We start from the raw sequence: 14,473 nt of genomic DNA, 5'->3' as shown, positions 1-14,473 counted from the left end.
ATAAGCTCCAGAGTGTGGAAGGAGTAAACAGCTCTTGCTCTCTTCTTGTGTCTGTTTTTGGTGGCCACTGGGATATGACATTTGGCTGAACAGATCTTTGGTCTGGCCCAGTACAGCTGCTTTCATATGGTTTGCTGACCAGCCACAAAATCAAGATCAGACCTTCTCCTGGGGGAACAAGGTAGAAGGAAGCTCCACAAGTCGGGTAGAAGACCCTGTGGTTGTGATAACTACAGGCAGGGGTCATGGGAGAGGTGGCTCTAAGGTCACCGAAGATGTTACGTGTGTGAGGTCCTGCTAAGGCTGTGCATGACAAGGATAAATATGCACTGAATAACATAATTACTTTCTCAGAAATAGTTTTACAAGTATAGACTCTGAAGCCTGCCATAATTTAACTTCCTTAGTGCACATTACACAGGTCCTCGCTCTCCTGCTGGAGGACTTGATTTCTTTCCACAGTGTGAGGGAACCAATGGCTCCCCAATCCACTCCCTGCCCACAGGAAGACAGCACCATAGAGCATAGTGAGGAAAAAGAGCAGGCCTGGTCTCTCGCAGGAAAACTGTTCCTGCTGTGCTTTTGGCACTGAACAAAAGCAGGAAGTAGGGGGTTGAGTTTAGTTTCTTGTTTGAGTTTTGCCTTTTTTGAGCCTTCCTCTAACAACTTACTGCAGGGAAGGGTCAGACAAGGAACAGGAGAGGGGAGAAGCAGCCCATGGTAAGGAGCTGTAACTTGAGGGGAACATGCTGTAAAGCTCCAGGAAGACCATGTGGATACTGTCTGTAAGTTGCCCAACCTAAGAGTGGCAAAGAATTTGTACTACTCCACTGGAGGACTGTAGTGAATTTTTAAAGGTAAAGGCTTATTTACACCTACTGAACTCAACAGAGATGGCTTAGCCTTGCCTTTGTGGGTCATGCTCTTAAGTACATAGTAAAATCCCATCACAGTCAACAACACAAAAGCAATAAAAGCAATTGTACTGTGCCAGACCAAAGGTCTGCCTAGCCAGATGTCATCTCCAACGGCAGCCGAAAGGAGACACAAGAAAAGATCACATCAGTCTCAGCTCCCCTGAGCTGAGAGGACACTAGGGAGAAGGAGTTTGCCCTGCTGTTCTTCCTTACATCCCACAGGGTCAGGTGGAACAGGCCTGCAGTCCCAGCCTGCCCCTCTCAATCGTGTGTTTCCTTCAAAATCTTTGAGTGGCACAGCCACTGTCCTAAAGTTAAATAGAAAAATAGGGGTTTAGAGAATTTATCTTATTTCAATAACACACCAAAGACAAACTCAGATGGGGTCTAATTCCACTCTCAGTAAACATTAATTGGCACTACAATGAAGACCCACACCTCTCCCTACTGCTTTTTTAAACATAATTTAAGAACAGCTGAAGTAAATGCTAGTTACATGAACCACAGTGGAAGAAAAGAGGAAAAAACACAAAAAAGTAGAGCAAAGTCAACAAATTGAAGGTAACGCATTCACAAACTTCAAATTGTCATGGTAACTAGACAAGCTATAAATTCTCTGGCACCACACTTGGATGTTTTAAGCAAATTGATGTCATTACAACTTTGTGAGTAAGGCTTATGGAATAGGTCTGGTAATAGTGTCTGTTATTACAGCTGCCCATTATCAAACCCTACCAGCTTCTTACTGAATACATGACTGGAAATTTGCCATATTAAACTACTCAGCCCCCTCAGGGTTATTAAATACCTGTTTTCCTTCCCCCACTCTCAGAAATGTTTCTATTGCACTAACCAGAATTTTCCAGGAGAGGAGGGCAGACCCCTGCCATTTAAGTTGTCAGCCTGGGTGATTCTGCTGCTTCCCCAATTAGGGCAGGGCAAATACAACGCTAAAAAGGCCCTGGCGTCCTTAGTCTTGAAATAGTCATTACAAGACTAGACCCAGAACTGCTGATAGTCCAGAGGGATGAAGTAAGTGAGGGGAACAAGACTGGGACAAGCAGGAAAGCATCATGTTTGAAGGACTTGGAAGAATCAGCACCTACAGGAAGACCTTCCCTATTGTAACTTGGAATAGATTAACAACACACCAGCCCAAGGCAGGTCTGCCTCCTGCCTTTAGCACCAGCTGGTGTGTTAAATGACAGTGTTTGTGGTGGAACCAGTTTAAGGTGGGATAAATGACAATAGATGGAAGGTTTTGGCTTCAAGGAAGGTGTAAGTCTCCTGCTAGCAGTACCCCACCTACTCGGTTTGTCATCTTGAAATTTAAGAATGTACAATGAGGCTTCCATGTCCCTTTCATGTAGCTTAAAAAAAAAAAAAAAAAAAAAATCAGCCACTCCCCTGTTAGGAACTCCTGAGATCAAAGCATTTCCTCAGCTGGAGGTTGTGCCCGCTTATCCCCACGGGCCACGGGGTGGAGGAAGGAAGGATGCAGGCAGGGAGGGAGCCCTGCACTGCGGCTCCTTCCCCATCAGAGAGCGAACACCATGCCCCGTGCTGCACAGGGACGCTGGGGAAGGAGCTGCTGCCCAGCCTTTAGAGACTCCCCTCTGAATCTCAGATCATTCAGCAGCTACAAGGAATGACCTCACTTGACCCAAAAATCCCTCTGACTCAAACTCCAGTCAGACAGCTGCCATGGGGAGGGGGTAAGGCAGCTGTGAACTTCCTACCCTGAGCTTTATGCTTGTTTTTTTATCTAGAAACTCAGCTGCTTCAAATGGCATCTCACAACACACTATTTGCACATCTTCATTACATCTTCCTCCTTTCAGTAGGTGGGGGACTTAAGCAGTCGGAGGCTGAAATCAGAAGCAGCCTGTAGTTTTAAGACAGATGCTGTCAGATGTCCTGCATCAATTTTTTCCAGGTTACACAGCCTTTTATTGCTCTCAACCAAAACATTCACCCTCACACTTGCCCATGGAGGAAAACAAGGCTGGCCAGCTTCTACCAGGGACTAAAACCCCAGGGATAACAGCATTAGAAACAACAGAGTTAGCCTTAAGGGACTACCCTAATTTACTCAGCAAAATCACAGCTGAAGGGATTGACTGTAGTCCAGCTCCCCTCTGCAAGCCTTTGCTCCATTCACTATCTACCTTCCAGTATCTGCAACCATAGAGCAGATGTTATGCTACAGCTGTCATCACACTGGTTCACACCAGCAATGAGCAGGGCCTATCTTTTGCCTCAGCTGAGGAAGGAGCAGTGCTGCAATTTTCATTTGAATTCTAGGCTTTCAATTATTCTATGTGCTGCATGCCTTTTGGAGGCATGTCTCCTAGCAGGTCGACAGGAACCATCATTCACCACTTAATATTTATCCAAGAACAGAAAGGTAGTAAGATGAGAAGGCATGAATGAAAATTTCATTTTACACAGTATTTGCTTCTAGGAGGAAAAAGAAAGGATCTCATCTGACTTTGCAAAACCAGCAACTGCACACAGAGTCTGCTCGCATGCAACGTGGGGAAAGGGAAGTGAGAAATAAGCCGAAATCTTTCCCTGTCCTGACCCTCCAGATTTTTCTATTTTATTCTAAATCTTTTTAAGAGGAAACAGTGTCAACAGTCATTATGAAAATTCAAGAACATCAGGATAATCTCTTGAAAGTACTGAAGCTGAGGGAGGCCAATACAACTTCCTCAGTGCTGACAAAAAAAAAAGCACATATGACAAAACTGTCTGAATGTATAGTAGTACATTTCTGACCTAAACATCAAGCTGTAGCTTAATCCCAGTACTGAGAAACTACGAGCCGAGGCCTGTGATTCAGTGGTCAGAACTACTCAGGAATACATTTACATAAATTAAGGGTAGACTGTTCAGGATTTTTTTAATGACACAAGCGTACTATGAGTCCAGTTCCTTAAGTGCAAAATTATATTTCATTTGTTTCACACAAACATCTGAATACAAGATCTAACACAACGCCAAGACTTTCAACTTAAACATTTCCAAAACAGAAAGCAAAGTAAGCATTCAATATTTAGTTTGTAACTGAGCTTCTCTGCTTTTTGTGGTTGCCTCTAACACCCATACTACCCTAATAATATACCTTAAAGCTTTTTGTTAATATGAGAAGCTATGTGAATTTCTTCAGTTACAATATGGTGTTAAAACAGATGACAGAAAGCATGGTCAGGTTTTTCTTGGTTAAAGACTTCCATTTCAGTGGACTTTAAAGAAGGTCCTGAATGGAATTTTCAGCATAATTTTGCAGTTGTGCTATTCCAACTGTTGTAGAAGTCCCAAACCAGAAGCAGCAATACTAAAGAATCATTAAGGAAAAACATTAATGGGCAAATGGTGAGAAAAAGCTGCAGAGCACTTGCAGGTAAACTAAGGCAACTGCAGTATTTTTCTCAAAGTTAAAAAAAAAAGCACACTCTTCTGTGTTCAGAATTTAAACTGCAGAGTAAGTGTTTAAGGTAGAGTTTCATACCCCTGAAAATAGGGGATTATTCTGAAGCAGTTTCATTTACTGACTGTAATAACGAGCCATTTTATACAGATGCCATATTCCTTACCGACATTCTAAAATAGATTCCCTTAATGTATGCAACATAACAAAAGGACAACCCTTTTTCAAACCAATATTGCTTGCACATAGTTATTGATGAGCTCTACCAGTTTCAGAATAGCAAACATCCAATTATTTAACAATATAAATACTGATTACTAAAGTTTTAATCATAAGTATAAAATCTCTATGTAAAACAACATGCCACAGCCTATCTGTACAAAGGCCAGGAAAAAGGTTATTTTTTCTTATATCAAAGTGCTACTGCAGAACTGAGTGATTTGTTGTGGACATTTCTGAAGAAATACAGATCATTTGGCTCAGAGTATTTCCCTACAAAGAATCAAAGTTCTTCTCAGAAGATTACAAAGCAGTTAGTTTCAAGCTGCTCAATGAAAAAAAAAAAAATAAAAAAAAAAATCTCTGGAGTTATGGCTATGCAACCAAATAAGTAGGCAAATTTTAATTTTCTCGAAACTATTTCCCAGTTTTCACTGTAACTTCAAAAGTTTCCATCTACATTTAGCCTACCCAGAGCACCATCAGATAGTACCTGTGTTACAGCTCAAGCAGTTTAAGAGGTTGATGCTCTACCTGTGGTACCTGGCCATTTGAACATTTCTAGTCCATTTGGCTTTAACTAATCTGATTTTCTGTCAAATGGATCAGGAATGAATGGCCAGGTATCTTCTCAGCAGAGAACCCCTTCTTAAATGACTCCAGCTGTAAAGCAGCACTTCTCTGTGAGCGCCCTAAGAAGTTCCAAAAGTCCTCTTTTCCCACCACCAGAGGCGTGGGATGGAGTGAAAGAGGGAAAAAAACTCTAAGGCAAGAGTGTAAAAGAGATGCAAAAACTTCCACTTGAGCTTTAGAATACCTCTTCCTTTATACACTAAGGCTACCACATCAGATTTTCCCAGACATCCTTTTTTGTACCTGGACACTTTAAAGTAGAAATAAGAGAACTTGTCTATTTATTTGGGATTCCCAGGGGCAGTCTAGAGCAAGAGCAGTATCTGACAGGTTGACTGACATACCTGAAGCCCAGAATGAGCACTCAGACCACCAGCACGTTCCGTGTATCCCTGTGCAGAGACTAGCACATCCAAACCACACTGGTTTTACAGCACATGCACTACTGCCCGTGTTCCAGACCCCAGGAAGACAAGTCAGAGCAAGAACAGAGATGTCCGACACCTCAAACCTGCAGGTCGAACAACCACTAGGTTATAACCAAGTCTGGCACAGCCAGGACACACGGGTCTATGCTGCTTGTCTACACACTCACGTTGTGATATGAAATACAGGAGCCATAATATACAAAGTTATAGTTGGGGAAAGATAATGATACCAGGAATGTTCCCAAATACGCCTCCATATGTTCCCAGTCAAGCTCCAATATTCTTCATTATATCACGGTAAATATGACATTCACTCTTATACCTTTAATTTTTCCATATAAAGTATCAAGTAGTATACCTATCTGTAAGGCAAAGACAGTATTTCTGAGTTGGTCCATAACACTGTGGTGCATCAAAATCAGATTTTGAGCATTTGTTCAGCAGCTGCTAAATGAAAAAGAAAGTTTTCCGTAGCTGGTGGAAATCGCTTTTGTTTCAGGGCCTCTGAGTTAAGGGTTGGTTTTTCATTGCCATCGGAAACTTCAGTAAGTGAGGCTAAAGTAGCCAAGATTTCTTTTGTCTTCAGAGAAATATCCTTCAAGAACAGAAAAAAACCCAACCATGAATACAGTATGAGGTATTATAACAGGTTTTAACATACAGTTACTAAAAAAAAAAATCAATATCGAGCAAAAAACAAATAATTAGAAATAGTTAATTTTAAATAAAGACCTCATTTATTTTAAGGGAAACTTGCAGCAGCCCTTCATCCTGCTTTGTGTAATGCTGAATAAAAGGAGGACAGCCACTCCACAGGCTCCTCTCACTGGGCTGAGCTCTTTGCACTAAGTTGCTCAGTTGTGAAATGTCTAATAATCTATTAGACAGAGGAAGAAGTGAAAAAAATCATCATAAAAATCAAGCTTTACAGCTGAGAAGCCATAGCTCAGTAGGACTTTTTCAAAGGTATTGAGCAAAATACATGCTTTGTAGAATAAAACTGGGAAACTAGTTTTACTGGATGTCCTATAATCAGTACAGTTTCTGAAGTTTCTTCAGCAACGTGATTACCCAAGAGATAATATAAACCAAGAATGTCACCCTTAAAAACCTGTATGAAGAATAAAAATGCTCATTTGTAATAATGCAGAGGGTAGAAAAGACAGACTAATTCTCAGGGACAATCTTCCTCCTACTCCCCTCCTTCTGCCAAGATTTAGCAATAGAAAAAATGTCACTAGATTTAAAAATAAAAATACGGTATTAACCTTAATGACTTGGCTGTCTGATTTATCTGGATCTTCTGCAGACTGAACAATTAGTAGTCCAATTTCTTTATGAAGTTTTCCCATTGTCATTGCCTCTGAGTAAGAAAAAAGACACACATTCATATAAAATGACCATTTTTTGTGTTATCTAGAAATACATATGAATAACAAGCCAAAACAAGGAGTCCTCTTCATGACTGCCATTTGAAATCTATCAGTAAAGGCAGTAACCTGACGTATCAATAGCCATGCCAGCACAGGCAAATTGTCTACCTCTAAGTGGCCCAAAGCAGATGATAAGGAGCAGCAAGATGACAAGCAACATACAAGCTTTCCTTTCAAACAGTCCCCAGTCTCCAAGTATTTAATGCAATGTTTTTCCAAAGGCTCATGTGGTATCTCAGCACTCAGCTGAATGTCTCTTCCATGTAACTGTCTAACATGGATGCTTTGAAATCTCAATTGTACATTTGTTGGAAGATAAGCATGTCTTTCCAAATTCCAACTTTCATCAGTCTTCCAGGGTCTCAGTAAAACTGAAAGACAAAAGCTTACATACTGACTTTTCAGACCCTGGATAGAAGAAGGATCAAGACTGCTTGACCTACAGCAAGGTTCAGCAATTACAATCAACTCTGGAATAAACAGCCTCTCAATACAAAATATAAAAAGCAACCAACCTTTTACTACAGGGGAAATAGTGATCTCACTATCTGCCAAATTCACATGCACATCATAGAGGTCTGGTCTACTGTTCACTTCGGAATCTGTAAATCCAGCAATGTAACCTAGAGAGCAGAATTTCGGCAAGATTATAATCTTCATAACCAAAACAAAATCAAGATATTGAGGAAAATCACAGTCCTAAAGTCTGTTCTAAGTTTGATGTAATACTCATTAGGCCTAGGTTGCTCTCTTGATATTATCAGTCATTTAACAAGCCCATCCAGCAGAATGTTATGCTTCTGAGGAGCTTAAAAATCAACTTCGAAAATTGCTTTGAACATGAACCACTAACACTACATGCAATATAAAAAAAGTTATGAAATGTTAAACTCTTCCTACCATGCTACTAAAATTATTCATTTGAAAATGAAAAAGCCACTGAACTTCCTCTTTAAAACAATCTCCAGATAAACCCAGAAGATTTTCTTGTTTATACACGCCAGGTGAGGAAACTTAGAGCAGCTTTTCTCTTCAGAAGATGTTTAGTGAGTTAAAACAAGCACTGTTGGTAATGTAATAGAAATACTGAAGATGAGCAGTCTTCTTGCTCAGTATTCTGTATAAAAAAAGACTCTGAATTGTCACGTTATGTGTCACGCTAATCTCTCCATACACCAAGGGCTCTTTCTGGATTATGTGTTAAGTACTACACATCCACAGCAAGGTGTCACACAGATCAAACTCCTACATAGCTGGTAAAGTCTACCTGTGATTAGGAGCCAGAGACTTCACTGACAACACTGAATAAAAATTTGGAACTTCAGAATTAGGAAAAAAAAAAAAAATCCTAAAAATACAGTTACTAGCTATGTGTAGAAATTGGAGTAGCTTGTCTGAAGTGAGCTGCTTCTGTACAACAGTGACTTTCAATCTCTCTGATCACAAAAGTCTCAAAGCCGCTTTGCATCTGTGATTAGGGGTATACTGATATGGATCCACCCAGAACCACCAGATTAACTAGTTATTTTTTTAATATACTTGTTTAGTTGATTTGCCTTTTCCTCAAGAAAATTATGCTGTTTAACTTTGAACAATAGCATTAACAGCAAAGTAACCATTTTTTCCACCCAAAGAGCAAGACCTTGCAGCAACAGAAAATGGAATTAAATTTTCTTTATATTTTTGATTAATAAATTATCACTACCTGTGCAGGCTTTTAAAGCTTCCACTTCCTCCTCATTTAGATGGACATATGAATGAAGAATTGACCAGTCTTGTCGATGCCACACTAAAGCAGGCAAAGTCCTAGAGAAATGAGATTGGTACTTGACACACGGTAGATTTTTACTTACACTAATTAAAGTTTCACAGTATGAAATGCATGTTCTAAAAACAAACTAGTATGACTAGGTCTCATTTGGCATGCATATACATGAAGTAGAGACTTCTATCGGTGCAAGCAGAGTTCATCACTCATACTACAGTTAAATTTCTCGAGTTGATGAACTCATGCCTAAAGCTTTAAGAGGGATTTAGCACAATTTCAATAAAGAGGTTTAATAAAGACTTTTTTCCCCCAAAATACGGGCATTTCTCTTAATGAAGGTTCAAAATCTGTTGGATTTTTGGGGGTTGGTGGGGATTGATGAAGTACCTGGTAAACTCCTGGATAGCTTCTATTCTAGGATGGTACACTACAATTCTCTTCTTTAACATCAGTGCCGTATATAAGATAACTGTTTCCATTCCAAACTGAGAAACTATATCTAGAGAGGAAAATTATTTTATAGAAAAGATATACATGCTTTTATTATAATTTGTTTTTTGAAGAAGCTTCATCATAACAGCAGAGATAATACTTTAACAGTATTTACTTGAAGAACACATGAAAACTGGCTTATATTTTATATTGTACAAATGAAATCGGAATAGAAACTTCTGGTATTAATTAACCTTTGATGGAACCAGCAAGATAAGCCTTCCGAGCATCAAAATCCTTGCTGAGGAAAGATCCATTCTCTTCGCTTTGGCAGATCCCCTTTGTAAGGACTGCAATGTAACTCTCCATCATTTTAACTGGACTTCCATGCTTCCAGTAGATTCTGTGCGAAAAGAAGAGTCTGGTATTTTGACTGCAATCATTACAGCAGACATGAAAAAAGAAAATCACAGTATCACAAATAACAATATTATTGGCAAGAATTCTTACTTTTTGCATACCTGGTTCATTTTTAAAATACTAAACTAGAAGTGTTTCAACATGCACACAAAAACATGTTTGTCTTTCAGGATAAAAAACTACCTTGTATTTTTATTTGAGTCTCCTATTTTATGGAAGAACCAACATTTACCAACACAGAAACATAGCATAAAAGTGTAAGCAGGTGTTCAGACTAAGGATTCTTTGCAGACTTGGAAGGTACCTGCTTTATGAAAGAGTAACTACTACAGTAACTTCTGTTACTACATGCAGACCATATGACTAGTTAGTTTTTAATTTTTTTACCCAAGTATCATTAGACCCTTTTTTTATACTCTGTTAAATGATAAAAGAAAAATATAGACGTGTTCTTGATATTCATTAAAAAAAACCCCAAACACCTAACAATCACAAAACAACCATACACCAACAAAACCCACGCACTTCTAGCTGTCTTCCAGACAGCAGAGACACACCATAACCTATTTTACAGGTTAGGGTACTTCAGGAATAGCACCGAAGCTCTCAACTACCTGTTTTCCATATTAACTATAATACAAAGCTATGTCACATTTGAAACTCAATTATCACGTTTAAAGGAATCCATCCTGTAATTGAAAAGAAATATTAGCTGATAAATCAGCATTAATGTGATTCACAATGAATCTGGTATTTCGTATTTCAGTGAAAAGGAACAATTTGTTTTTCAATGCCCATCAGAAGTGGTAAACCCAACAGCATTCCCACGTCTGCAATACAATAACCTCACAATTGCACACAATTAGTGGCAAAATCTCAGGGAATACTCTTGGTATCAAAAACCAGGACGTGACTAATTTGGGAACTGAAGGAAGAGCAAAGAAAGATACAGAGAGAGATCATGAGAACGGGGATGTGGAGGAAAGTGAGCAAATGGTACAAGGGACGGAGAAGATGGCAGCCTGGTTGGAAGAAGGGAGAAGAGAGAGCCACAGACCTCAAGAGGCAGAGGGCTGTCATTTTCCTAGAGGAAGGGCAAAAACATCCCTGGGTGCTGTACTTAGCTCAGGAAAGTTGCAAGTGTCTGTAGTAGAGATGTAGAAGGATGCAAGTTGCCCACTAGACACATGGTGACCTTTGACTACACAGCACTGACCTCTTCCCAAATGTTTATACTTTTTAAAATACGCTCTCAGAGAAAATGAGCGGGTGGGTGAGTGGTGGTGGCATCTGTCTGGAGAAGACACATGGAAACCTATCACATTCAACCAACACTTCCTGCATGAACTCAAGATAAGATCAAATCAAAGATTTATATAAACGGAGACACAGTTTGTAGGACTGAGTTTCCAGCAGATCATTAGATCAAATGCAAACACAACACAATGACATTTGATCTTTTGCCTTGGCAAGATCTAAACGTGCAGCCAGCAGTACATCAAAACAGCTTTTATACGGACCTACACAGTATCCTAGTAAAGGCTGCGTATTTCTCTGGGTTGAAGTCTTTGGCCATCAGAACAATGGAGAAGTGGGTCACCTGGGCAAGACACACGCACAGAAAAATAAACAGCTTATTTAATGACCTCATACAAACAGTCTTTTTCACATTATTGAACTTACTCCAGTACTTTGACAAGGTGTTTCAATTAAAAATGAAACACTGAACAGTAGTGGCAGATCCCAGTTACTAACTGCAGAAAAAGTCTGGTTAACAGACTCCTGATGTGACTCATTTCCATTGAGTCAGCTCTAGTACATACTATCTTTTGCTTAATCTACTCTTACAGAGTTGCTTTCCTTTTAGCTCATGAGATTATTTTAAAAGAAAGGCATTTTTCTTCCCCACAGCAGGTAGGAAACTTCCAGAATCTGTTGCCAAAGGAGGCTGCGGAGGCAAACAGCATCAATATATTTAGAGAGAACAGAAAAAAATTCACAGATAGCAGGTCCACAAACAGAAATACTGTTTAACTTCCCTAATCAAATGACTGTGGGTTGAGACAGCATGAGGCTAAAAGTCTGCAGGCAGTGACTAGGCTCACACGTCCTCCTTAAATAGCACCTCCCACTGCAACTGTCCGAGACAGCACTGGGACACTTTATTCTATTTTATGTTTTTCACATTGTTAAGGTTCATAGGAGATGTAAGCTTGGAGTGAGGAAACACAAGCAGCATTTTGCTGTGGGCATGAAAAATTACCACATTATCTTTCTACTTAAAAAAAATAGCGTGAATATGAAAAATGGAATAAACTTAACAGACAATTTAATGAACTACATAACAGGGAAAGTATAGAACATACAAGTATACTTGCAGTCTCCCAGTTATCAGTGCAGTAGAAAAGAAAGTACTTATATAATTCAATCCTTTAGAGAAAAAAGCATCAAGTTCTATATGAACAAGATTTTGGACACTATGAAAGACCTTTTGCAGAATTTTTTTGACAAAAACAGAAAAAAATTGCTGAAGTAGAAATGCATAGTGACTAGAAATAGTGGCATGAAATAGCATTTCTATTTTAATACAAGGAATCTAAATTGGGTGATGAGTATCTCAATCCCTCTGCGATTCCATCAAATATATGTCTTGGCGAAGAACAAAATGTGGACTGGTTAGCTAGCTGGGTAAGAGCTGCATCTGTTGAGCACACAAAACCTTGAATCCCTTCCTTTCCTCAGAGCATACAATGGGAAAACACTGCTTAAACTGCCAGAGGAAACTCTGCACAAGTCTTCCCTGCATTCTACTGAAAAAACAGATGACCAGGTCCTACCTTTTTCAAGGCTGGAGAATCTTGAACTTCCACAGTTGTGATGTAGAACCACGATCTTTTATACTGGCCAAATACAAACGTATGAAGCAATTTATTTTCATCTGTGAGGCAGCACTTTCGCAGCAACAGACTCCTCAGTTCAGCTGTTACAGATGGATAACACCAAACCCACAAAGCATCTCCATTGGTGTCTTTTTCTATGGTGGAAAGATGTTCACTGTGAGAATGCCAAACAGCAGCAAGGAAGTAAATCGATGGGTTAATCAGGGTTGTTTCCTGGTATCAGATTAAAATTCCACTTTACCCTGACCCTAGACACCCAGTTCTGCCACTACAGTTGAAGCTGTAGGGCAGCACTTGTGCTACGGGTCTTATTTTTAAAGTGTTAATAAATATCCACTCTTGATCTGCTTCACGAGGTCAAAACAGCACCAAGAGTTTGAATACACATTATTATGAGCAAGGCACTGACCAAAGAGCACCTAGATCAGCTAATTTATGATTTCCCCTGCTTTTCCTATTTCTGCTTTCATACCAAAACCTCAGAAGCCGCGAACCCAAGACACTTTGCCCTAGTTCTGCACGGTTTAGCTCTGCAAGAGGCAGACCGGGACGCCAGCCCCAGCGAACCGACACCCTCCGCCCGACCACAGGCTGGCAGGCGCCCGGCCGCGACAGGCCCTGCGGCCGCTGCTCGGCGAGGCACTGCTAACCGGCACCCCCCGCCAGCCCCGAGCCCCGTCCCAGCCCTCCCAGCAGCCTCCCGCGCCGCAGCCCTTGCCCCGGGCCGGGGGGGCCCTTACCGATGAGCCCCACAGCCAGCAGCGGCTGCGCCTCCGACTCCGCCATGTTCCGGCCCCGCCGCCTTCCGCCCGCCGCAAGCCCCGCCCCTGGCCCCGCCCCTCACCCCGGGCGCGCCCCCTCACCCCCCCCCGGCCGCCATTTGCTCGGCGCTGCGGCACCTCCCTCACCCTGCCTGTGGTACCCGCCCGCGTTTTCCAGCAGTAACTGGAGAAAAAAACAAAAAAACCCAACACCTTTTGAAAAAAAATACCGTTTTCCTCACCTTTATTATTTCGCTTTGTAAGCCGCAGGAGACAATTTACATGGAGTGTTACACAGAAGGAGGTGGCCTTGCTGGCAACCGCCTCCCAAAGTCACAGCCAGACTGTGTGGAATTAAGCCCAAAATCCAGGCCGCCCCAGTGCTGCTGCTGCTGGGCTGGTTTGTGCCTGAAACACGGCCTGAGTAAGGTGAGAAATATTCATAAAGCGTAACAGTAGTTCCTGACTAACTAGATGCATCAAGTTTACCTGAAAATTAAGATCTAGTTTTCAAGTTTGGGTGAACAATGGTACCTGAATACCACATACAGAAGCCATAGTGCACAAACTCTGCTGATGGCATTAATTAGGAAGAGACAGATCTGGAAGAAAAAAACTGAAATACCCTGGATAACTACATAAGCATCGGAAGCCACTAAAGAAAATGTGCAGTCCTGGGAGAGAGGCCAGGCCTGTCAAAGATCACGCCTGGCTAGGCAACACACTACAGGGCAGCCTATCATATGATTTTCATAAAGGCATAAATCTAAGGCATTTCATATACTTAACTACCATGCAGAAAGAAGCATGAGGAGTCAGACTGTAAGAGCTGCTCCTGACATAAAATTGATTCAAGCCTGGAGGGCTTTCAGGAACTTCAGAAAGATTTTTAAAAAGTGGAGCAGGCTCCCAGATAGCAAATGCTGCTATGAAACAGCAATAAATATCAGGCAACACAGCCGTGGTCCCCTGTCAGAGCAGGTGCCCCCCAGAGAAGGCTGCCATCCCTTAGGGTAGGCACTGGCTCCGGCGACACGGTGCAGGCGGCCCACGGATGCTGGGGAGCTGCCACCCAGACTTAGGTGGTATCTCTGGTTCTCATCTGACAGACTTCTAAATTAATTTTATG

The 14,473-nt window shown here is 41.1% G+C and overlaps 1 protein-coding gene across 1 annotated transcript; it reads right to left on the bottom strand.

Annotated features, from left to right (window-relative positions):
- Nucleotides 1–3,648: 3,648 nt before the first annotated feature.
- On the bottom strand, nt 3,649–13,400 carry DENND10 (DENN domain containing 10). Its single transcript, XM_074907826.1, has 9 exons — nt 13,324–13,400; nt 12,521–12,717; nt 11,204–11,283; nt 9,518–9,666; nt 9,219–9,330; nt 8,769–8,869; nt 7,579–7,686; nt 6,899–6,993; nt 3,649–6,225 (listed from the first exon to the last, which is right to left on the bottom strand). Exons 1-9 carry the CDS (start codon nt 13,367–13,369, stop codon nt 6,049–6,051), a joined length of 1,065 nt encoding a protein of 354 aa, XP_074763927.1. The 5' UTR covers nt 13,370–13,400; the 3' UTR covers nt 3,649–6,048.
- Nucleotides 13,401–14,473: the final 1,073 nt, after the last annotated feature.

This window comes from Athene noctua, chromosome 5 (genome assembly GCF_965140245.1).
Source record: "Athene noctua chromosome 5, bAthNoc1.hap1.1, whole genome shotgun sequence".
Taxonomy (NCBI): domain Eukaryota; kingdom Metazoa; phylum Chordata; class Aves; order Strigiformes; family Strigidae; genus Athene; species Athene noctua.
The sequence above is the reverse complement of the archived record's forward strand: the minus strand, read 5'-3'. Positions and strand labels throughout refer to the sequence as shown.